Here is a 22,029-nt window from a genome sequence, read left to right as displayed (position 1 = left end):
TCTACTCCGAGTAGAACTATTGAAGTTTATGAACCTGGTCATACTCATGAATTTTAATGGATCTGCTCTAAGCATTGCATACAATGTTTAATGTATGGGACGTATGAAAATGGCATTGCTTAGTACACTAATCCCATTCAGATAAATAGGATCTGGCTTGCCTGCATTGCACCTGGCAATGTGGTAGGTACAGTTTATGCCTCTGGCTCATTAACCGGGAACTAGTCTAGGGTACTTGGAACTACTTCATTTATGCTGTGTACAAAAACAAGGAGCAGAAAACAAGAAAATAAGGAGCTTTTAACCCTTCCCCATCTTTGCCATCGACAAAGCTAACACCAACTTCAATTCTGATTTAATCATTGTCACTGTTGAACCTTCCCTGAGTAATTAGGTGTCTGCCTTTTTCTTGAAGATCATTTGGCAACTTTTAAAACACACACACGTGTACTATTTGCTCTAGACTGAAGGAATGGGTTTGTGGCATCACAGGTACTGGCCAGTCAGTGCTCAGCCAGCTCCTAAAAACAGACAAAACCTGTTTCCCCAGCTCAGTCTTGGAGACAAGTCTGAAACAAAATGCAGCAGGTGTGTTTCTATGGCTACTAAAATAAGTTTAGTTTTCCTGCACCCTTAAAATGAAGTGTTGTCTTGGAGAGTTCTTTGTTTATGCTCTTCGGTTGTGTCTGGAAAAATCCTCACCCGGTCACCCGGGTGTCTAAAAATTCTATGAATTTGAAACTTTCTGCTCCCCCAACCCTTTTGTCGCATTCTGATCTCTGCACCCAGAGAGAGAGATTTATAGAAAATCAATATTTCTGGTTGGCCTTTGTCACTGGAGCTTAAAATGCCAGAGTTGAACATTTTTTGACATTCTAAAAACTGAAGATGAATGCTCTCTCATTACAGAAGTAGTAAAGGTCATCCTGAATCTAGTTTCTGCTTATCTGAAAGAGAGCATTTGAACAGAAATCTTGTCAGTGCTATAGACTCAATATATCAAAACTCTTTTAGCACAAACTATGGTTTATATATCAGACCTAGTCATATCTTGTAGCTGTTTCTTTACTGTCATAAGGAACTTACAGCACGATCAAGAAATAAGTCCCAATGTATTCATTGAGGTTTCCTTCCTAATATGTGTACTTAGAATCACAGCCTTCATTTTGTAAGTTTTCCTATTTTGTAAGTTTTCCTTATTGATAGTACACACAATATTATTACAGTGGTACCTCGGGTTAAGTACTTAATTCGTTCCGGAGGTCCGTTCTTAACCTGAAACTGTTCTTAATCTGAAGCACCACTTTAGCTAATGGGGCCTCCTGCTGCCGCTGCGCTGCTGGAGAATGATTTCTGTTCTTATCCTGAAGCAAAGTTCTTAACCTGAAGCACTATTTCTGGGTTAGCGGAGTGTGTAACCTGAAGCATATGTAACCTGAAGGGTATGTAACCCGAGGTACCACTGTACTGGGGAGAGGGCTGTAGCTCAGTGCTAGAGCAGCTGCTTTGAAGCTAGAGCCTTCAATCCCTGACATCTTCAGGTAGGGCTGCCTAAAACCCTGGAGAGCTGCTGCCAGTCCGTGTAGACAGTACTGAGCTCAATGGACCAATTGTCTGACTTAGTATTAGGCAGCTTCTGTGTTCCTAATTTATCTTATTATTGCTCCTAATATGCATTATAAGGCAGCTTCCTATATTAATAACAATAATAGAATCTCATTGCAGCTAAACTTGTGACACCTCAGGACCAACCCAAAACATTTTGCGGTCTAGAGCAGAGAAACAAATGGCACCAACCGTCCCCCCAGCTCAGGGTACACCTTGAGTGCCCAGGTGCCCAAGGCCAGCCAAATCATTTTCATGGCTGAGATGGAAAACCCACAAGTCCTCCTCTTGGGGAGTAAACAACAGCAATTCAAAGAACTAACAATTTGCTGCCTTTTCACAAGTCCCCAAAATCAGCTGCCTGAGGCAAGTGTTATGTACTGAAGTTCTCACCCTGGGCCAGTGGGGGGATACTGTAGATAGTTTTCACTCAGGTCCACATATGCAAATAAGGATTTGAAAGTGATGTTCACTGATTGGATAGTTACAGAAAGTTGTTACTGTTGCTTTGTAGTTGAGCTCTATTTAAGCAGGTTGGCTGAACCTTTCAGCCCTGTTCTGTTCTGGGCCTGTGAATAAACAAGAGCTGTTTGAAGAATCGCTGTGTCGTCTGATATGTTCACCCACAACTTAACAGTAACCATCTCACTCCATCTCATGGTAGGGCCAGCCCTAATACATTGCATATAGACACTAGCTTGTGGCACAAAGCCAAAACTAACACTTATCGCTCTACCGGCTTTTGCCCTTAGTCTCCGTGTGATGAGTGAAGTGTGTGCTTCTCATCTACCAGAACTCCAAAGCCCAGCCCATTCACAACTATATGGCCTTTGGAGGTTGCACAGAAGTTCAGTGCTGATGGCTGCAGTTCTTAAATGTTGGTTGGTCTGACCTTTTCTGTCTGAGCTCCTGGGCCTTATAATGTTTGCATGGCAAGGATAAATCAACCCGGGAAACTTTCTCAAGTGTTTGCAGAGACACAGAAGAATGCAAGAAAGAGAGATAAAGAGGGGGGGATGGCAGCAAAAAAGATGCCAACCCAACAACCAGAATCATAGAGTTGGAAGTTGCCACGTGGCTCATCTATCCCAACCCCTTTCAGTGCAGAAATATTTTGCCCAACATGGGGCTCAAACTGACAACTCTGAGATTAAGAGTCTCATGCTTTACTGACTAAGCTGTCCTGTCTGTCTGTCTGTCTGTCTGTCTGTCTTCTTTAGACCACACTAGTAATAGTGCCTCTGGCCCTGCCCACAATTGATATGTGACCCTGGAAAGATGGAAAATTTGTCTCCCATCCCTGCCTTAACTGCCATCCCTCAGGATGGCAACCTGTTTGGACATCACTTTCTATCAATCCCCAATTGAAGGCATATTGCATGTTTGCAATATGCTATTGCCAGAAAAGATGGTTCATTTGATAGGTAACTCACAGAATGTTACCTGTCATCTGAGGAGGAACTGAATGCCATCAGCATTAACTGGCTCCTGAGTTTCCGCAAAGTGTACATGGTCTACTCAGGAGGAGAGGATTGGGAAGGAACAGCTTGAGGTGGTTGCAGGTGAGGGATCTGCTCCATGCATTGGCAACATTATTCAGCCAGGTCAAAATTGAAATGAAAGGAGTGGAATGTGAGTCTCAAAGCTCAGATATGTTGTCCAACTAGTAGTGCCAGAAAAATCTCTCTTAAGAGCAGGGGAGGTCATCGGTTTGAAGTGTCCATTCTACGTAGTCAGACTACTACTTTCTTTACCGTTTTGAAGGCAGTCAGTGTACAACTATCTTTGGATTATGTCAGTTTCGAGAACAAGTTGGGGATCAGGTGCTCAGACGCTTGGAGCCAAGAAAACTATAATGCTAGGAAGAGAAAGGAAAGGCTAGTTTATCAAAGACAGGGTTTTGTTTTGTTTTCCATGTGAGGGAGCATTTAGTACAAGGATGACCAGGACTGGCCAAATACATTTTGGCACCTGAGGCGTACCACAAAATGGTGCTGCCCTCCCTGCCAGAGAAGAAAGGATGTGTGAAGACCTACATCAGGAACAAAGGGGGAATAAAGTACATTGGGTTCTGCTGCCTCTGTGGTCACCTCACCTTGCCTCATTGGCTGGCCCTGGGATGGCCAACATGGAGCCCTCCAGATCTTGATGGGCTACAGTTCTCATCATCCCAGACCAGCAACTATGCTGGCTGGGGCTGATGGGAGTTGTAATCTGATGTCATGTGGAGGGTGCCAGGTTGTCTACCACTGATTTAATAATATAACCCTGCTCCTACCTTGCGTCCTGAAGTGATGCAGTTCCAGAAGATTTGTATGTTTTACATAGGAATGGGCAAACTTGCCCCTTGGAAAACATAATTGTCTCACTGTTTGCCAAAACCCACAGTATATACTCAGCTGAATGTTTGCCACTTCCCCAGAATCCTGTAGTCATTTTTTGGCATGAGAGAGAGAGACCCATGCTTGTTACAGACCTGCTCATTTTGAAACCTATTAAATTTGACCTTCGAACCATTTTTGAGTTTGGGTAGCATTGCTAGTTTTACATGGGTGGGCCTGCTCTAGGGTGTGCATGCTGCCCCCTTGGTTCTGCCTTGGTTTTTTGAACCTGCCATGTTGTTGATCCACCCCTCAGACCTAGGCTCCCATTAATACAAAATAGATGATCCCAGCCACATGTGGAAAGGACATGGAAGGCCACGGGGCCACATGGGCTGGCCCTGCCAACATGCCTCGTGACTGCACCCCCATTCCTTCAAATCGTGCCATTCAGACTCTGCTCTGAATATGTGGGAGGGTTAGCTGCTGGGCATGGCGGGCTGTTTCAATGACGAGAGGTCATTAGAGAGTTAATTCCCTAACATTCTTTTAGACTGTTGCAGTGCTTGGATGGAACAGCCGAGCCTGATGGAATCAGCTTTGTGAGAGAGGCTGCCTCTGCCTGCTCAGTTGTGATCTCTACCTGTTAGGCAAACCTGTTAAACAGAACAGATGGGCTGCATTCTGCCATTTGCAGTCTGAGGGGTGGTGCATTAGCCTGAGCAGGAATTGCCATTTTCCCAGCTGCCCAGAGAGTCTTGATTCCCTCACACTGCAGGGGCTTTCTTCAGTGGCTGTAGAGATAGTCTGGACAGGTCACTTCCTGGATCGTTTGGAGGGGCCGTTTTCAATGGAGTCCAGCGCCGGAAGCTGTACTGGGTGCTGAAATTCTGTGCCCCGTAACCATTTTGTGCCCGGGGCACACTACACAACTGGCAGGGCAGGGGCAGGGGCAGGGCATCCTTTTGGTTCCATGGGCCTGATCCTTATGGGGATTGGGCGTCCGGGCCAAATCTGAATGGTGCAAGGTGCTACTAAAAATAAATTTATTCCCCTTCATTTTAACAGGGGGGTGAGATGTAAACTGCTCCTTTAATCACCCAGGAATGGGTCTGCCGGGAATCCTGCAGAACTGCTCAGATGGCTGCCCTGGGAACAGGCACACATAGTCAATGCAGGATTTAACCTCTCCCTCCTTCCCATTAGGTGACATCATAAGTAATGGCAGCTGATGGGCTGGGCAATATCTGGTTTTCAACATCACAATATATCACCAGTTAAACATTGCAATATTTCAGTATATCATGAAATCTGAAATAAGGCTGGAGCTATGTAGAGGTGAACCTGGTAATGTCCTGGCAACTGGTACTTATCAGTCTAGCTCTAAAACTGATAAATTTTTACTTAACATATGGTTACAAGTGTTCTGTTATAGTAGTACTGTACCAATAATAGCACATTTTCTTTAAAATTAAATCTGTAGAAGTAATTAGTAGCATAGGTATCAAAGGTTCTGTTGCAATTTGTACCAATTTGCTTCTCCTGCAGGAGGCAGAAGGAAGGTTGTCTATGACTGCTAACCGGTTCCCAAAGCTCTGTTTGGCGATATCTGGTGGGCGATATTTTAGTCAGCCTGCTGTAGTGATTTGTAGGTGTTTCATGTTGCAGCAGGAGGCAGGAAGAACTGACTGAGGTGGAATTACGACCAAGGGCTGCACACACAAGAAGAAGCATCGGCTTCCTGGTTTTTCAAGTATTGCAATTTTTTAACACCACAGACAGGATATACCATATTGGCCTTAAAATAAGCCACATTTCCCCCCAAATTCCAACCATGAAAAGTTAAAGTGCGACTTCAATTTGTGACAAAAATTGGCTTTTATGATATTGCTGCTGAAACAGACATACAGTAAAACAGAACATTTGCCATTTACGGGTGTGAGTGCCTGCAGAATTTCAAGGGAGCGGCTTATATTCGGGTATTGTCTTTTTTTCTCCCCCCCCCCCCAATGAATTTTAAAGGCGCGGCTTATTTGCAGGTGCGGCTTATATTTGTGCCAATATGGTACGATAAATTGCAAGATCATTTTTTTAAAAACGGTTATCACGATTTGATCTAAAACTCGATATCAGACAATATATTGATTTATAGCACAGCCTTAATGGGCAGGTGGCTGTGGTTGGGAGAAAATTGACATGTGGGTCAACTTGGTCTTGCTGGTGGGTCAAGATTCGTTCCCAGGCTTTGTGGTAAGGCTAGGGAAATCTACACTGAGTAAACAGATAAGACTCCCCTTCTAATCTAGTTTGGCCTTAAGTGATCTAACTTTTTCATAAATTCCGTTTGCAAAATTCTGACGGCCATTAGACATTTTCTGGTACAATCATACGTGGGACTCAGTCCCTCCTGTAAAATAGCTCTTAGCTGACTGGAATCAGGTTTGGCAAAATTGAAGCCTTCCTTACTTTGGGAAACTGGCAAGCATCTTCCTAGTTCAGAGAAACACCCCCGCAGGGCTTCTTAAGTATCTTATTCTCTACAGGATTTGGAAACCCATCCTTATAAATCTCCAAAGATTAGACTTTGATTCAACTTTAATATCTTCTTTCATTCCCCGCAACCAATATGAGCTTGTGGGCCGATACGAGACGGGTTCAATAATTTTTGCAGCTTACTCCGCTTAAGCTGAGAAGCTTAAAAGTATGACTTCTTTATTTCCCAGGCCCCTGAGGCTACAGGGCGCTGTCTGGGCAAGTTTATGAGGATCTGCTGAAAACTGTTTGCTGTTGTTTGAGAATATGAATGAAATGTTTATTATTGTTGTTGTTATTATTATTATTATTATTATTATTATTATTATTATTATTATTATTATATACCTGAGTACAGACTGTGTACACACCATACATTTAAAGGACATGGCTACCCCTAAAGAATTTGGGAACTGTAGTTCGCACCTAACAGAGCTATGATCCTCAGCATCCTTAAACTACAGTTCCCAGGATTCTTTTGGAGAATTGGCCATAGTTTGAATTTAATATGATGATTGACACCTAATTCGGCCAGTGGGGCAGTTTAGAACAGTGGACTGGAGAACTGGGTCGTGCTTTCCTTTAATCTTTAAGCCCCTCCAGAAGTCCTTTCTCGTGTGTCCTCATGATGCTTTGTGCTCGTGATGGTATCAAGGCAGTTATGGTCACTTCTGCTTTCAAGACTCTTTGCACCTGCAGAAGTTTTGGGGTGGATATACTGTGTTGTTTCCTACCAGTGTATGTCCCGTGAATTGCTCCCGAAATCCTGTAACTTTTAATACCACAAATGAGGGTTGTTGTTGTTTTGTCCTGGGCTGTTGTTGTGCCATAGTGCAAGGGTCCTGCTCTAGATGCAGTAATGTTGGGGGACCATCACAGAACAACTAATAAAGCAGAATGATGTGTGGACAGTCCGGTACAAACCCATTACTAATGCACTATGGTTGTGCTACTGCCGTGTTGCAGAATATACCCGAAAAAGTAAAACACAGAAAATGAAGTCAGTTATAAGGAGGAGGTGGCCAGAGTCAGGTTCTTTTGAGTCTGGTGGTGGGAAAACTGTAGACTCCCATCATCCCTGGCCATTGATCATCCCAACTGGGGCTGTTGGGAGTTGTAGTCAAACAACTTCTGGAGGGCTGGGCTGCAACTCCCATCTTCTCAGACCACTGGCCCGCCTGGTTGGGGGTGGTGGCTGCTGGAATTTAGCAGTATCTGGGGGGGGGCACAGGTCCCCACCCCTTCTGAAGCCCCTTAAGGAGCATTGGCGGAAGTGGAAGGCAGCTGGTCAAAGTCAGGGTTTGGTCCATTCTTTGTTGCCACCTGTCTGTCCCCGATATGCAACCACTGGAACATACATCTTGTAATTTATAACAGTTAAAGCAGTTGCAATTACAGATCACCTGCAACTTGCGCGTGTTTGACATGTGCAATTTCAACTTTACGCAGTTTGCTTACCAGGCTCTGGGAGGCTCTCATGAGATCTTAGATGGTCCTGCAAGATCTCACACAAGAACCTCCAAGAGCCGAGAAGGCAAAGCTCTCTGCCTTGTGTTAAAATTGCTCGCACTGGAGTGGTTCAAAAGGGGTGATTTGAGTATACACACTTTTGCATATAGGCGTCATCCCTGGAAAGTAATGCCTGCACAAGGTGAAAGTTACCTGTATATCATTTACATAGTGTTTCTTGGAAGAGTCCAAAGCAAAAGACAGGCCTCTGCCCTGATAATTTAGATACTGGGCAGTGAAGAGAGAGATGGGAAAAGGTGAAGGGGCATAACTCAGTCGTGGAGTATCTACTTTGCAGGCAGGAGTTTACCGGTTCAATCCTGGGCATCCCCAGGTGGGGATGGGAGAGAACCCTGTCTTGAAACTCTGGAGAGCAATGGTCCTGAGCAGAGGTCTTTCACATCTCCTGTGACTCGGTCCTTTGAACGGGAGAAGCCAAGGACTGAACCTGCGACCTTCTGCACTACAAGCTTGTGTGCTACCATTGAGCTTGGAGGCATTGTCAACAAAGTTCCTGCACCCAACTTTAGCTTACTTCACTTAATGCAAACTTTTATCATCATAGCTGGAAGAACAGTGGGAGGCAGAGAGAGAGGGAGGGAGGGAGGGAGGGAGGGAGACATCTTTGTACCTCTGTGGCAAGTCAGCAACACTCCTACCTTTGAGGTTTTCTAATTTATAATAATTGGCATTTAGTTAAGATCCTTTTCTGCAGCGAATTATTGTTCTGACTCATCTGTTATAGGAGGCAGCTTGAAAAGTTGCCCCAGGCTCTTCGCACAGTGTGTGTGTGTGTGTGTGTGTGCGCGCGTGCGCTTGCTTGAGAGAGAGAGATGCACTAATTCCGTGCATGAGATCAGTTGACCTACTTTGAAATGGCTGTTATCTAATAAGGGACCATGCCTTCTTGCAAAATATATATGCAACAAACAGGGTCCTTGCTTTTAAACAATAGTTTGCAGGTTGGAATGAATCATGGCAGCATAAAGAATATCAAATTTAATTTGGGGGCATGATCCAGCCAACGTTAAGCAATGGAGAAGCATCGCAGAACAAATTAAAACCGGGGGGGGGGGGGGAATCCACCACTATTGCACTATTATTGTATCAAGAACACAGAATCATAGAGTTGGAAGGGGTTCCAAGGGTCATCTAGTCCAACCCCTGAAATCCAGGAATCTCAACATGTGTGTTGCAGAATATACCTACAACCGTGGCCTTTTCAGCACCGTGCTCTAACCAACTGAGCTATCCAGCAAGGCTTGGAGGGGCCCTAAAGCTGCCCTCAATGGGTTTATCAGTTTGCATAAGGAATGCAACTCCTACGTTTTGGTTGTGTCAACTAATTTTCATCAGTGAATTTGCAAACTGATTTCTGTACATAGGCAAGAAATGTATTGCAGGGTAATGCTCTTTTTACAACAGCCCTTAAGCAGCAATCCTTTCTACCAAATCCACACATTCCCAAACAATATGAGAGCCAAAGTATACCCATCCTTGGAAATCTGCACATACAGTACCCGAATTTTGTGATGCAGTTCTTCCAACTAAGCAATTTTTACAAAAGGGATATTTTAGAGGAAGGTGTGCTTAACAAATATATTAGCAGAAATAGCATGCTTGCAAAAATTACTCAAAACTGTGTGACACATAAAATTGTTTATTACAGGACGTTTGCACTAAAATGCTGGTGAATTTTCAGGAGGTTTTTTAAAAAAATGCAAATTGCTGTAGAAAGATGAAGAAATGAATTTAATATTGGAACAATGAGAAACAGAGAAACGAAATTCACAGCACCTTCAATCCCTAACCAGGAATACCCAATATGGTGCTATTGATATGCTTTTGTTACTTATTTCGTATATTTATATACCACTTAATTTTTAAAACAGTCTTAAGCAGTTTACAAAATGAGAAATGCAATGTAGTGGTACCTCGGGTTATGAACTTATTTCGTTCTGGAGGTCCGCATTTAACCCAAAACCGCTCTTAGCCTGAGGTGTGCTTTCGCTAATGGGGCCTCCCGCTGCCGCCGCTGCGCGATTTCCATTCTCATCCTGGAGCAAAGTTCTCAACTTGAGGTACTACTTCCAGGTTAGCGGAGTTTGTAACCCGAAGTGTTTGTAACCCAAGGTACCGCTGTATGTTTGTTTGAATTGTATATACAAAGACATTGAGAAACTACAATATAAATACAATTCAGTACAATATTAAATGATAACAAAGTAATAAAACGATGCCCTCTTGAAAAGCAAAGCAAAATTATAGCAGCACATTTTGAAAACAACTTTAGAATCAAGGGCCCTTTCCTTCCGCTGCCTTTCTTTTGATAAGGTACATCCTGACTCTCAAAATGCAACATTCACCCCACGAACAGTTACACATCACATGCCCAAATTCTGCCATGCATTTACACAAATCATGCAGTACCTACTTCTCACTCTGGCTGGAGCTGATGGGGGTTGGCGTCTAACAATATCTGTATGGCACCATGTTTGCTACCCCTCCTATCTCACTGGGAGAAAGCTGCACTGAACTCAGTGGGGCTTAGTGTCTAAATCAGAGCTTTCCAAACTGTGTGTTGTGACACGTTTGTGCCGGCTGCAGTGTGTAAGTGTATCATGTGAATGCTCCCCACGCTCCTCCTGGGGCTGGAAAGGGATTAGTTTAACCTCCGGTTTGCTAGCAAAACTGAATTACTGTGTTGTGAAATGATGCATGTCTAAAAAGTGTGTCACCAACATGAAAAGTTTGGAAAGCACTGGTCTAAATGGATATGCATAGGGCAGTGCTGTTGACCAACTGCTAAGGGGTAATCTGCTTGCTTGGTTTCAAGGAAAGGCATTGAGGATTCCACTCCCCTTGGAGGAGTTCTATTTTACTGCACAGCCATTAAATGTTTACCTTCTCTCTCCCCTACAGGAAGTCCAATCTCCGTCCTTGAAATTGTCTCCTTATTCCCAAGGCAGTGTCCGGAGGGTTATATTGGAGAATCCTGGCCAGGTAAGAAAACTTTGTTGCTTTCATAATGGTTAGGTAAAGGTAAAGAGACCCCTGACCATTAGGTCCAGTCGTGGCCGACTCTGGGGTTGCAGCGCTCATCTCACTTTATTGGCCGAGGGAGCCGGTGTACAGCTTCTGGGTCATGTGGCCAGCATGACGAAGCTGCTTCTGGCGAACCAGAGCAGTGCACGGAAACACCGTTTACCTTCCCGCCAGAGCAGTGCCTATTTATCTACCTGCACTTTGATGTGCTTTTGAACTGCTAGGTTGGCAGGAGCAGGGACCGAGCAATGGGAGCTGACCCCGTCGTGGGGATTTGAACTGCTGACCTTCTGATTGGCATGTCCTAGGCTCTGTGGTTTAACCCACAGCACCTATTTTCCAAAAGCTGGGTCCAAGCTGTTATTGGGGTTTGGCAAGGTTTGATATACTTTTGCAAGATTTAATACTCTTTTTACAGGGCAGAGTCACTGTTTGCAAACCCTCAGACAGGTTCATTCAAACACTTGTATTCCCATTCCCTTTCAGCTTTTTCCTTTTGTGCCAGTAGCAGTGAATTCAGGCTCACTAGCAGAGGGATTTAGGATTCCCTCAAAACAATCTGAAATCTGAAAATTTGTCACTGCCTTGAATTAATTTGAGATCTCATTTAGCATGTCATATTTATTAGTAAAACAAAATGAAAAAAGAAAAGAAAACAACCATGACACATTAACCTTTATGTGCTATATATGTTTTTCAAATAGTCAAAAATGGTTGAACTGAAAATTTTGATTAAAAAGCAATCAACAAGGCACACTTTGCAGAACATTCCTATGCATGTTTACTCGGAAACAAATTCCATTGTTTCCAGAAGGGCTTCTTCTCAGGAAAGTATGCCTAGTATTGCCATCTAAGGCTACAGTCCCAACTCCAGTTTCCTGGGAGTAAACCCCATTCAATTCAATGGGACTTACTTCTGAATAGACACAGTTAGGATTGCAGCCTTAAAAAGCAGTGCAAAGAAACCCTGGCTTTACTTGGAAGTTATTTCATTGAAATAACTTGTAAACATTTTTTTAAAAAATGTTTATTAAATAAAGCTTTCTACACTGATATTTAGCCACTAAAGCGCCTAGGGAAATCAATAGCAAACAAAACAGTCCTCAAATTTTCAGTCACAACAGGAAAGGAAAGAAAGATGAGGAGAAATCAAAAGAAGGAAACTCAGGCATCAGTGCGTAGAGTTATCACGTTCCTATGATGACCAGCTTGAAAATAAGCTGTTCAGAGAGAGGAAGGCCCAATATTGTTTTCTTGACTTTTTATTCTGTAGCCTGATGGAATAGCTGCGGCTAGATGACAGTTGAGGGGGTTTCAAATGAAGCTGAGCCCTCAAGTGAACTGAGGGTGTGGACCCCGCTTCCCATCTCTCCCTTCACTTCAGCCTGATTGAATGGATACTACTAGGTGGCAGTTAAGGGAGAGGAGGAGCCAAATACTAACTAAACTCGTAGCAGAACCAATGAAGTGGATCTCACTTCTCTCTCTCTCAGCCAGATGGAGTGTTTTAAATTGAGATCCTCAGGCCTTTAGCCAATATCTCACCCTCAGTACTCTCCTGGGGCCACACTCCTCACCACCTCTTGCTTGCCTGAACAGAGGATGGAGAGTAGAAAGAGGCTTTATGTACATATAGAACTTCCTGGCTCTTGTGTGGGTGAAATGTAACTTGAAGAGAAGAGTCATATCCATTCTTCTGCCTACTTTTCCCTCTGGTGCCTCCCACTGCTAGAAGGTGGCCCCCAAAAGACTTCTCATGGGGGAATGTAGCCTTGGACCTGGTTTTAAGTCATGGCAACTCACATTCTGTTATTTTGCTTTTTAAGAAAGCTGAAGCTGCTAAAAAATCCTCCAAGCATTATTATTTTTTGCCTGCCTAGAGAGCTGCGTACATAAATATATGTGCTCCCTAGGGATAGTCTCATGAGAAAAAAGTTAATTACAACTTTGCTTTTTGTTTTTCCCCTAATCGCCCAATTTAAGTATTGTTGTATCTGTTCATTATGTTACCAGTTAATTTTATGAAACAATGCATTTCTTTAAAATAATGAATTCCCCCACTCCTGCAGAAAGAAACAAACCCCAGCGTCAGGAAATGGTCCTGAGGGGGAAATATTCCGCACAATATTGCTGTACTCCAACTTAACATCTCCATCTGGAACTAAAATAGAGACAGCCCCTTTTATTTCTTAGTTGCTGATGATGATTTGATTCACACAAGTGCTGTTATGCAAACGTCTAATGGTTGTTTTATATTTGCAGGAGCCCCTGTCTCCACTTCTGAGAGATGGAAATAAGGTGATATACGAAAAGACAATAAGAAAATATGAACTGCTAAATCCAGATCAGGTAAGTGTCCCTAGCTTTTAAGAGGAACCCTCACCAGAAAAACCTCCAAACTCATAACATTTAAAAGTAGTTTTCTCAGATCTAAGGATTGCTGTCAGGAGCCAATAAGAACAGAGCTAAGTTTAAGTTGTCTGAATCCCTAAATAGATCTGCTCCCCTCTCCCCTTTCACTATTGTTTGATCTTCTGGACACAAAGAAGCACCTGTTTCTTTTCAGACTTTTCAGTCTTGCCTTTGTAATGAACACTGTCCCTGCGACCGATGAATGGAAACCTTTTTAAAAGACTGAATGGATAGTATTGTTTTTGAAATCCCCATTTCCCCCAGGAGTATAATGTTCCAGGGAAATACTTTTTCGGAGTTTGTTTCCTTGTGGGGAAAAGGGTACTGGAGGTGTATTTTGAATATCTATCTATTTCCACATATGCAAGTTGAGAAGGGAAGTGTAGATGGACCATTCTAACCTTGAAAGAAATATAAGTCACCCTGCAAAAGCAATACATATGTCCTAGGGAGTCCTCAAAGGCAATTGCTTTTCAGCTAGCTGCAAAATCTCAGGTCAGGAAGGTAGGTAGGTAGGCAGGCAAAGTTTGAAGGAGCAGATGTAGGGATGTAGACCCAGGCACAGAAACAGGCCTAGAGACCTAAACCTCTCAGCACTTGAAAAGGAGCTTGGATTTATCAGCAGCCTTGCTTAATAGTTCCAGTAGCTAAGGAAGCAGCAACTGGTCAGAGCTAGGGCACTAAAATAGCTTTCATCAGCCTGGTGCATTCCAGATGTTTTGGATAAAATTCTCATCATCCCCAGCCAGTACATCCATGCTGGCTGAGACTGATTGGAGTTGTAGTACAAAAAATTTGGAGGGAACCAGGTTGGCAAAGGCTGAATTAAAACAAAACTGGCCAAGAAGATACAGTCATTAAGAACTAATCACCAGTTTTTGAACTAGAAGTAGAGTCTTGAATTCCTAGCTTGACAGCACCAAATGTTTAATGAAGCCTACTACAGAGCAGAGAAAACGTTTGCAATCTGGGATGACCACATCAGAGTCTTCAGAGTCTGTATGTTGACCAGGAACCTACATGTATTTGGCTCCAGCACCAATCTGGCCAAAAGCCAGAAGCAAGAGAGCAAGAAAATTTGGTCTCAACTAGTGTTTTCGCAACAGAGGCAACCTGAAGACTGACATCAAAGATGACAGTGGTGGACGTTTTCCAACCCTTCCCCCTAGTTCAGCTAATCTGACTCCACATCTTAAAGATTACGATGCCTACAAAGTGATTGAGTTCCAGGTTGCTTAAGCAAGTACGCAGCTGCATCATCTTGATGCCCCCATAGAGCTCCTCCTGAGCTGAATCTGCAAAACTCAGGTCAGGCAGGTGCATGGTGTTCCATGGGGAAAATGAGGATGGAGACCTAGCCCTAGAGACCAGCGTGGACACCCGACACCCTGTGGAGGAAGGGATTTCCTCTAAGGACATGTCAACACCACAAGTTCTAGGCCATTTTCAAACTTGTTTTAAGGATGCAATCTGATGCATGCTCTACCTGAGCATAAGACCCAGTGTACATAGTGTGTCAGTAAATGTGCACAGGATTATGCTTCAGGAGTCTTGACTCTCAATCAAGGAACTCTAGAACTAAGACTTCTCTAGCAAAGCATTGTCAGTGTCATGCTCCAATTTTCAAAGGTCATCTGAAGAAGCTATAATGGAGATACAAGATTAAGATAATGGAAAAAGGGGAGGGAGAAAAATGGGGGAATTAAGGATGATACGTTTTCAGATAATATGTTTTGTTTAAATTCCTAATAAAAATTTTATATATAAAAAAGATAATGGAAAAAAGCTCTCATGTTGGATTCCTTACAAACCTGTTTAAACTTGAAGTGTGGGTATGCCCTCTGTATCAAATGAAGCACATTTGGCTACTCAGAAGCATTTAAATAACTAGTGGTGATGTTTCAAATAATGTACTAAGGTGCAAAAATGCAAATACTAGGGCAAAGAGTACCTATAAATACATATATAAAAACACACATATACATATCCAGTATAGAATATAGAAAATGGAATATGGAATATAGAATGTGTGTGTATGTGTGTGTGTAAGTGTAAACATTATATAATATATTCCAATATATACAAAATGTATAGATACAAAGTATACAAAGGTGCACTGTATTAGGGAAAATTGCTTTGCAAAAAAAGTGTATATTAGACAAAAATGTGCACTATAATGTTGGCGAATCTTCACGAGGACTTTATGAAACATTGCAAACAGATGTGGAAATGTGGAGAACTGAGACAACAGAAATAAATTGAAATTGACAGGTTCGCCCACCACTAGTTATGACTGGGAAGGGTTTGAGTTCAATGCCTCAGTTCTGAATGAATTCTGTTTCTTTTAATGAAAAAGCAATACCAATATGGCCTCCAGTCTGACCAGTGCCAAGTCAGCCAACCAGTGGAACATGTCCAAGTGGTCCAGCAGTGCCAGCAAACCCAGACGGGCAATTGCTATGACGTAAGTCCCATCTGTGTCAATGATTTCGGAAGTGGGAATGTGAAGAAGGTCACCCTTCAGACCTGCGAACCGGTAAGAATGGCTCCTCTTTAGAAAAGACTTCAGGTTCCCACAAATGTTTCTGCTTGTTTCTTTTTGACTTGAGTCTTCTGAAGCCGCAACGTGGCTTGATGATACCCAGACGGAGACTAGCATGGGAAGCACTGAGAAGTGCCTATATGGAAAATCCTAGCCCAATAAAGCTTACAGTGCTTAGGCCTAGTTTTTAGATATAGTGGTCTTTGCTGAGAAGTACATAAAGATGTGTATTGTTGGTTTGCCTGCTTTTTTATTTGCTATCCTGGGGCCCCATGCAAGCATAGTTTATTCTTAAATAGAGAGTAAAAGATGTGAATAAAAAACACTGGGCCTGACAATTATACACCATGACTATATTGTCTAACAATACCCAATGATCGAAGAGCAGTTTTGTTGTCATGTTTTAACATTTTAGCCTCCAAGGTACTATATGGGAGATTTTTTTGAAGTTGCCCCCAAGGGCAGATATTATCCTTGTAATCATTTAGCACCTGGGGGTGATGGGGGTTGTACTCTAACAACATCTGGAGAGCACCAGGTTAGTGAAGACTGTTTTGGAGCTTGAAACAATCTCCTGTCTGCTGTTTTTTTTTGGGGGGGGGGGGAGGCGGAGATCGGAGAACAGTTTCCAGGTCAATATTTAGGAGATCCTACTGAGTATTTTCCTTGTGAGGATTTGTGTGTGTTTAATAATTCCATTGCCGAATAGGTGGCAATATACCTGAATGTTGTAATATCTTTTAGACCTGCTATGATTGTTAACTCTTAGCTTCTCACTTTTGTTCTTCTGAGGTTGCATTTAGAAATACAGTTGGGACTTCTAATGAAATGTTGCAGTGTAGAATACTGCCCAACATTCTGTCCAGCAGATGCTCCCCCGCAAGGTGCTCTAATCCACCCACCCCCCAGTTGAGTTAGCATTCTATAGCTGCTGAGCACACTCAGTCAATATTGGGTGGTGGATAGGAGGAAACAAATTACTATTTCGGCAAACCTTGGGACCAGCGTTTGAAATTCACCTGGTGACAGGTGCATTTTGCACCTGCTGTAATAATAATAATTTATTATTTATACCCTGCCCATCTGGCTGGGTTTCCCCAGCCATTCTGGGCGGCTTCCAACAGAACACTAAAATGCAATAACTATAGGCCACTTGCAACCAAGTGAAGATGCCTGGATGTCTCCACCATCTGGAGGTGCATGCCTGGGGATCCTTGGATCGTGACTGTTTTCACACACTAGCAACAACACATCCTGTAGTATTCTGTCAGTTAAATTTTATCTATACAATCAGAATGAATTTCAGGAACCAAAAAGTCGTATTGAAAAATACGACTTTCGAACCTTTTGGCCTCAAAATTGCAACTAGGCATTCCATTTGGGCGGCTGTAACCCTGGTTTAAGGAGCCATTTTGCACTTGGCTTATATATCTGAGTTTCTGACACAGCTTGGGATTCTTCTGAGCCTGCTAATAACCTCCTCTCCTCTGCATGGATAGTGGGGGTTTTGTTTGTTTGCTACATAAAGATCCACACTTGCTATTAGTATCTAGGATAAAAGCTGGATCTCGTTTTCTCAACCATTTTGCTTACGGTTGCAACATGAGTAATGTGCAGCTGGGTAGCACAGGACCACTCTTGCTCTGAGCTTCTGTGCTGATGGTATTGGGAACTAGAGTCAAAATGTGTGTTCATTTGCCTCCAGCAAAAGGCAGGCAATTTTGCAAGTACCTTAGCAGAAAAGTGCTGTTAGCCACAGAATTATGAAACCAAACGTACTAAGGTGGAGCGCTTGCGGGCAGAGAGGAGAAGACTGGATTCTAATAACATGAATTAAATACAGTACAGGACATGCCAACAGGCCTTAGGCCCCCCAGGAGGTCAAATGCACATTGTGGGAACAGCTGGAATTGAAGCTGGTGGCTTTCCTAAGCCAATACTGCTGCTTTTATTCTGGTGTGTCTGGGAGGTGGGAGAGAAGAAATGGAGTCTAATAAGGATGAATCATTTTCGTCTGTTTTGTCTCCTCTCTCTCACACAAAGTTTTTAGCTGACTAGGCTTGTTTCAATGAGCCCCTGGGGGTTCTGGCTATAGTTCTTTACTTTTGCATCTTCTCTTCACCTTTCCTCCGCAAAGTTGGAGCTCACATCCTCTGAGAGTAGGATTTTATTTTATGATTTAAAATTTCTTATAGCTCACCTTGCAGGGTACACTGCCTCACAAGGCACACAAAAAATAAATGAAACACATTAAAAATATAAACAACAGTCCATGAATACAGCAAATTAAATATTTAACCATTAGTTTTAAGCTAGCAGCAGCTAAAGAATATTAGACACAGGGCATTAAGCAAATGCAAGCTGGAATCAGCATGCATGGAGAGTTCTTAGGTGTGATGAGCCTTTATGTACTTTGCAGGGGAGGTGTTCCAGAAATGTGGGGCCACCACTGAGAAGACCCCATTCCTGACACCAATCCTAAGGGTTTCACCAGCAGACCAGAGAGCAAACCTTGGATGCTGATTTTAAGAATAGGGCAGGCTCATATGGTTGCAGGCAATAATTAGTCATAATGATGCAGGTCCTTTTCATCTCTAGCAAAGTTCCTCTTTCCAGTTTGCTCATGCACATTTTTCATTCTGTATTGGCTGTGGTGGTCACATGCACTGTATTGCTTCAGACTGCCATTTCTATTGTGTTTCCGGTACTTGATTGAATATCTTCTTTTCCGAACAAGACTCTTTAAATGGAAATTCTTATACAGTCTGGGTGTCTGTACTGAATTTGAAATTGTTTTTAAGTATGTTTTAATGGTTGACATTTTTCTCTTAATCAAATTGGGATGTTGTTGTTTCTGCTGTTTTAAAGAACGACTGCAAATGCCCCCAATCATTTCCCACATTCATCGGCAAAGCAGACCCTAAAGCGATCTTTTATTGTCGCCCACCAGGTGAAATGTGTTTATGAAGTAAATGATCAGTTGGACTCTCGGTTCTTTGGCGAGCTCCTGGCAGAACTGCACCGCAAGAGCAGCGAACTCTATAGCTGTTTGCTCCAGCATATTGAGAAGCTAGGTGGAAGGTAACTTTGTGCCTACCCTATTTCTGGTGCTCTGGGAATCTTAGGAATGTTAGTCAGAGTTTTATAGATGGAAGGAGGGATGGTCATTTCAGCTGCATTCTGCAACTCCATTCTGCTTGCGAGTAATTAACCATTTGGTTGCCTGTTTTTTGAGAAACTCTGTGAATTTAGAAAGCAGAAGGTTACGAATTCTGAATTTGAATATGAGTCTCCCCTGTTCTGCAACCAGTCACATAATCCAAGTTTCATGATTGGAGCATGTTGTGAAAATTTTTTTGATTGTATACATTATGGAGCCCTTCTGCAAATAGGCACAGTTAATGAACAGTTGGACTGTGTGCATGTGTGTGTGTATTTTGAATGGTGTGTGTTTCTTGTTTATAAATGTATGCATTTTGTCTGCTTCTGTCTGCATTTGCAGCTATAGGAACGAAAAGGTTATATTTAAGAATGAAAGATTACCTCTTATCTGAATCACCCAATATTGAAAACTTTACACAGCTGGCTAATGAAAATTATGTGCATTTGGAAATACTCTGTGCTAATGATGTCCTTTTCTTACAGGAGATATGAAATCGACTCTCTGAATCAAGTAAGTACTCCTAAAGATTTTTAGTATCCTCCATCAGTTGTCCATGGCTGCGGTCTAGTGAATCTCACAACAAATACCCTGAACTTGTACAGACATTACCTAACCATAGTTAGCTACCTTACACCTGGTCAAGAACCCAAATATAAGTGAAACCAGTGTTTTTGATTGCTTGAATTAAGCCCTAGCCTGTGGAGGGATGTGTGGAGACACATATAATAGTAATGCCTACTTGCCAAATTGCAAGCAGAAAGGCTGAAGAGGTAGGGAAAGTGCCTTAGCCATGGTTTCTTAATGTAAACCATGGAAAGCAAACCTGTTTCTCACAATGGTTTGTGATCAGTCATTAAACCATGGTTAGGTGTTCAAACTAATGCTTCCTTAAATGATTAAGAAATCATAGATGGGTTATATATTCTATAACATATTTCTATCATAATCCCACTTTATCAAAATGATGGGCAAAAACTATTTCCACACTGAGCAGATTGAGTGTGCAAAAGATTTAGTGGTCGCCATGCTCTTAGCAAGTTGTAGATAATGAGCTTGCCAAAAGTATACAGGCTGTGTCCTCCATTGCATGCTAGGTCTGTAACCAAACATTTTGCAGGAAGGCTGCTGTAAAGTTGATGAATACTTTAATTGCTTAAGTCCATCAGTTGCTGAAAACTTGTGACATTTTCTTCTTTGCTTGGTTGAAGAAAAAGGCTACACAGGTTCTTCACAAGGAACTCCTCTTTTCAGTGCAATCCCTAAGTGTGCACTTCACTAATTACTGAGGTGTAAGCTCTCTAATGAGGGTGAACCACAAGGTCCCCTGATGCCTCAGAGATACTGCGCTTTCCAGTCCTCACAGCCCTTTTACCAGAAGAAGCTAATTGTGTTGGATGGAGCTGCTTCACTAGTGTCATGGCAGGTGGGTTGCTGTTGCCTACTGGGAGTGGGGAGGTCAGCTAATGCAGATGCACCAACAAGAGCACTATATTGGTTCTGCCAGGGTGCTTGCACCGTGCTGCCCTGTCTCTCTCCCTCCTAGCAAGCAACAGTGACTAACCTGCCAGAGAGTTAGCATAGTGGTTCTGTCCCACCTGGCATTTAACTCTAATAGGCAACAAGAGTCTGTTGCCATTCTGCTTTCTGTGTCTTTCAGTTGCTCATAATATTTTGTGCTTGTTCCATGATTATTATTATTTTTTTGCTGCTATCAATAGATGAGAACCAGGTCTAATACTCGCTCTGTCATTTTTGTCTCCTGTTTCTAAATTAATAGACGGAAGATATTGAGAGTTTGATTCCTAAAGGGATTTCTGAATCAACAAAGCAACAAATCCGTTATCTCCTGGAGGTAGGGCATTCCGTATGTGGGCGTGAGGTGGAAAGTAATCTGCAAAAACTAAAAGGGAATGTTTCCTGGCTTTGTGTTATGAAAACACTTTTAAAAATATACCATCGTTCTCATTTGCAGCGACTTGTCTGAACAAATCAACAGATTCCATTGTGGATGCTGATCCATGCTTTACATATGTGATTTGAAAATGCTAGGTTTCTCCCTAGTCTTATTTTGTATTCTTTATTTTAACTTCTAAGCATACAATAATCAGAACATATTTTTAAACAAGCAACAGCGAACTCTGGACAAATTTAAAATTATAACCAGGAATCAGATATTGGCTAGAAAGAACTCTTTTGTGCATGCATGTGTGCATATAATAGGCAGGAAGAACGCTATATCTTTAGGGAGGGGTGTTGGGATTACAAGCCCGTATAAATTCTATAAATCAAACCAATTCGCAACAAAAGTATAAATAAAATAAAAATCAGCAAGGGGGAGGTCTTACCTACTTTGAATTTTAGGGATGTACACCAGCTAGATCTGGGGGAGAAATTCACTCTAATTCACAGTATCCAAAACAATATGAGGACCAAATCACAGCTATTCTTTCCAATTTACAGTTCTTCAAATTTTGCAACACAGTTGTCTAGCCAAGTGCCAAGCACAAAAATGCATATAGTAGGGTAAAGTGTGCACAGACATGCATTTATAAGTGAAAGTAACATACATGAATGTACTTTGTAAGGCGGAAACACTCTGCAAAAATGTGTACATTGGATACAGATTTGCCCATCTCTTACAGCAACCATAAGATTCAGTTCAGATCCTGATTCAGTGCTTTGGAAAACACCCTGATTTGCTTTGAAGCACTCCAGAGGCAGATACAGATTGGGTTCTGAATCTGAATCCCATTTCTGAAAAATGAAAAGTTGTACTTCTCTCATTCAATATTAAAAATGATGTAGACTTTTTAAATTTCCCCATGATGTTGAATGGGCTATATAATTTTTCTTCTTTTTGGCAGAACTTGTTGAAATTGGCTTGCCTTGTATAGCTCTTA

The 22,029-nt window shown here is 42.3% G+C and overlaps 1 protein-coding gene across 2 annotated transcripts in view; it reads left to right on the top strand.

Annotated features, from left to right (window-relative positions):
- POF1B (POF1B actin binding protein) overlaps nucleotides 1–22,029 on the top strand; it is a 43,726-nt gene that overhangs the window by 7,274 nt on the left and 14,423 nt on the right. The window contains exons 2-7 of one of the 2 annotated variants that reach the window (XM_053374511.1): nucleotides 10,890–10,970; nucleotides 13,275–13,361; nucleotides 15,781–15,960; nucleotides 18,917–19,047; nucleotides 19,612–19,639; nucleotides 20,907–20,981. In XM_053374511.1, the coding sequence (XP_053230486.1) occupies nucleotides 10,890–10,970; nucleotides 13,275–13,361; nucleotides 15,781–15,960; nucleotides 18,917–19,047; nucleotides 19,612–19,639; nucleotides 20,907–20,981 (582 nt within the window). Of the gene's footprint in view, nucleotides 1–10,889; nucleotides 10,971–12,600; nucleotides 12,666–13,274; nucleotides 13,362–15,780; nucleotides 15,961–18,916; nucleotides 19,048–19,611; nucleotides 19,640–20,906; nucleotides 20,982–22,029 lie in introns of those variants that run through there. The other variant, XM_053374513.1, reaches the window with a different exon arrangement.

Source organism: Podarcis raffonei, chromosome Z, assembly GCF_027172205.1.
Source record: "Podarcis raffonei isolate rPodRaf1 chromosome Z, rPodRaf1.pri, whole genome shotgun sequence".
Taxonomy (NCBI): Eukaryota; Metazoa; Chordata; class Lepidosauria; order Squamata; family Lacertidae; genus Podarcis; species Podarcis raffonei.
This window is presented reverse-complemented; position numbering and strand designations above follow the sequence as displayed.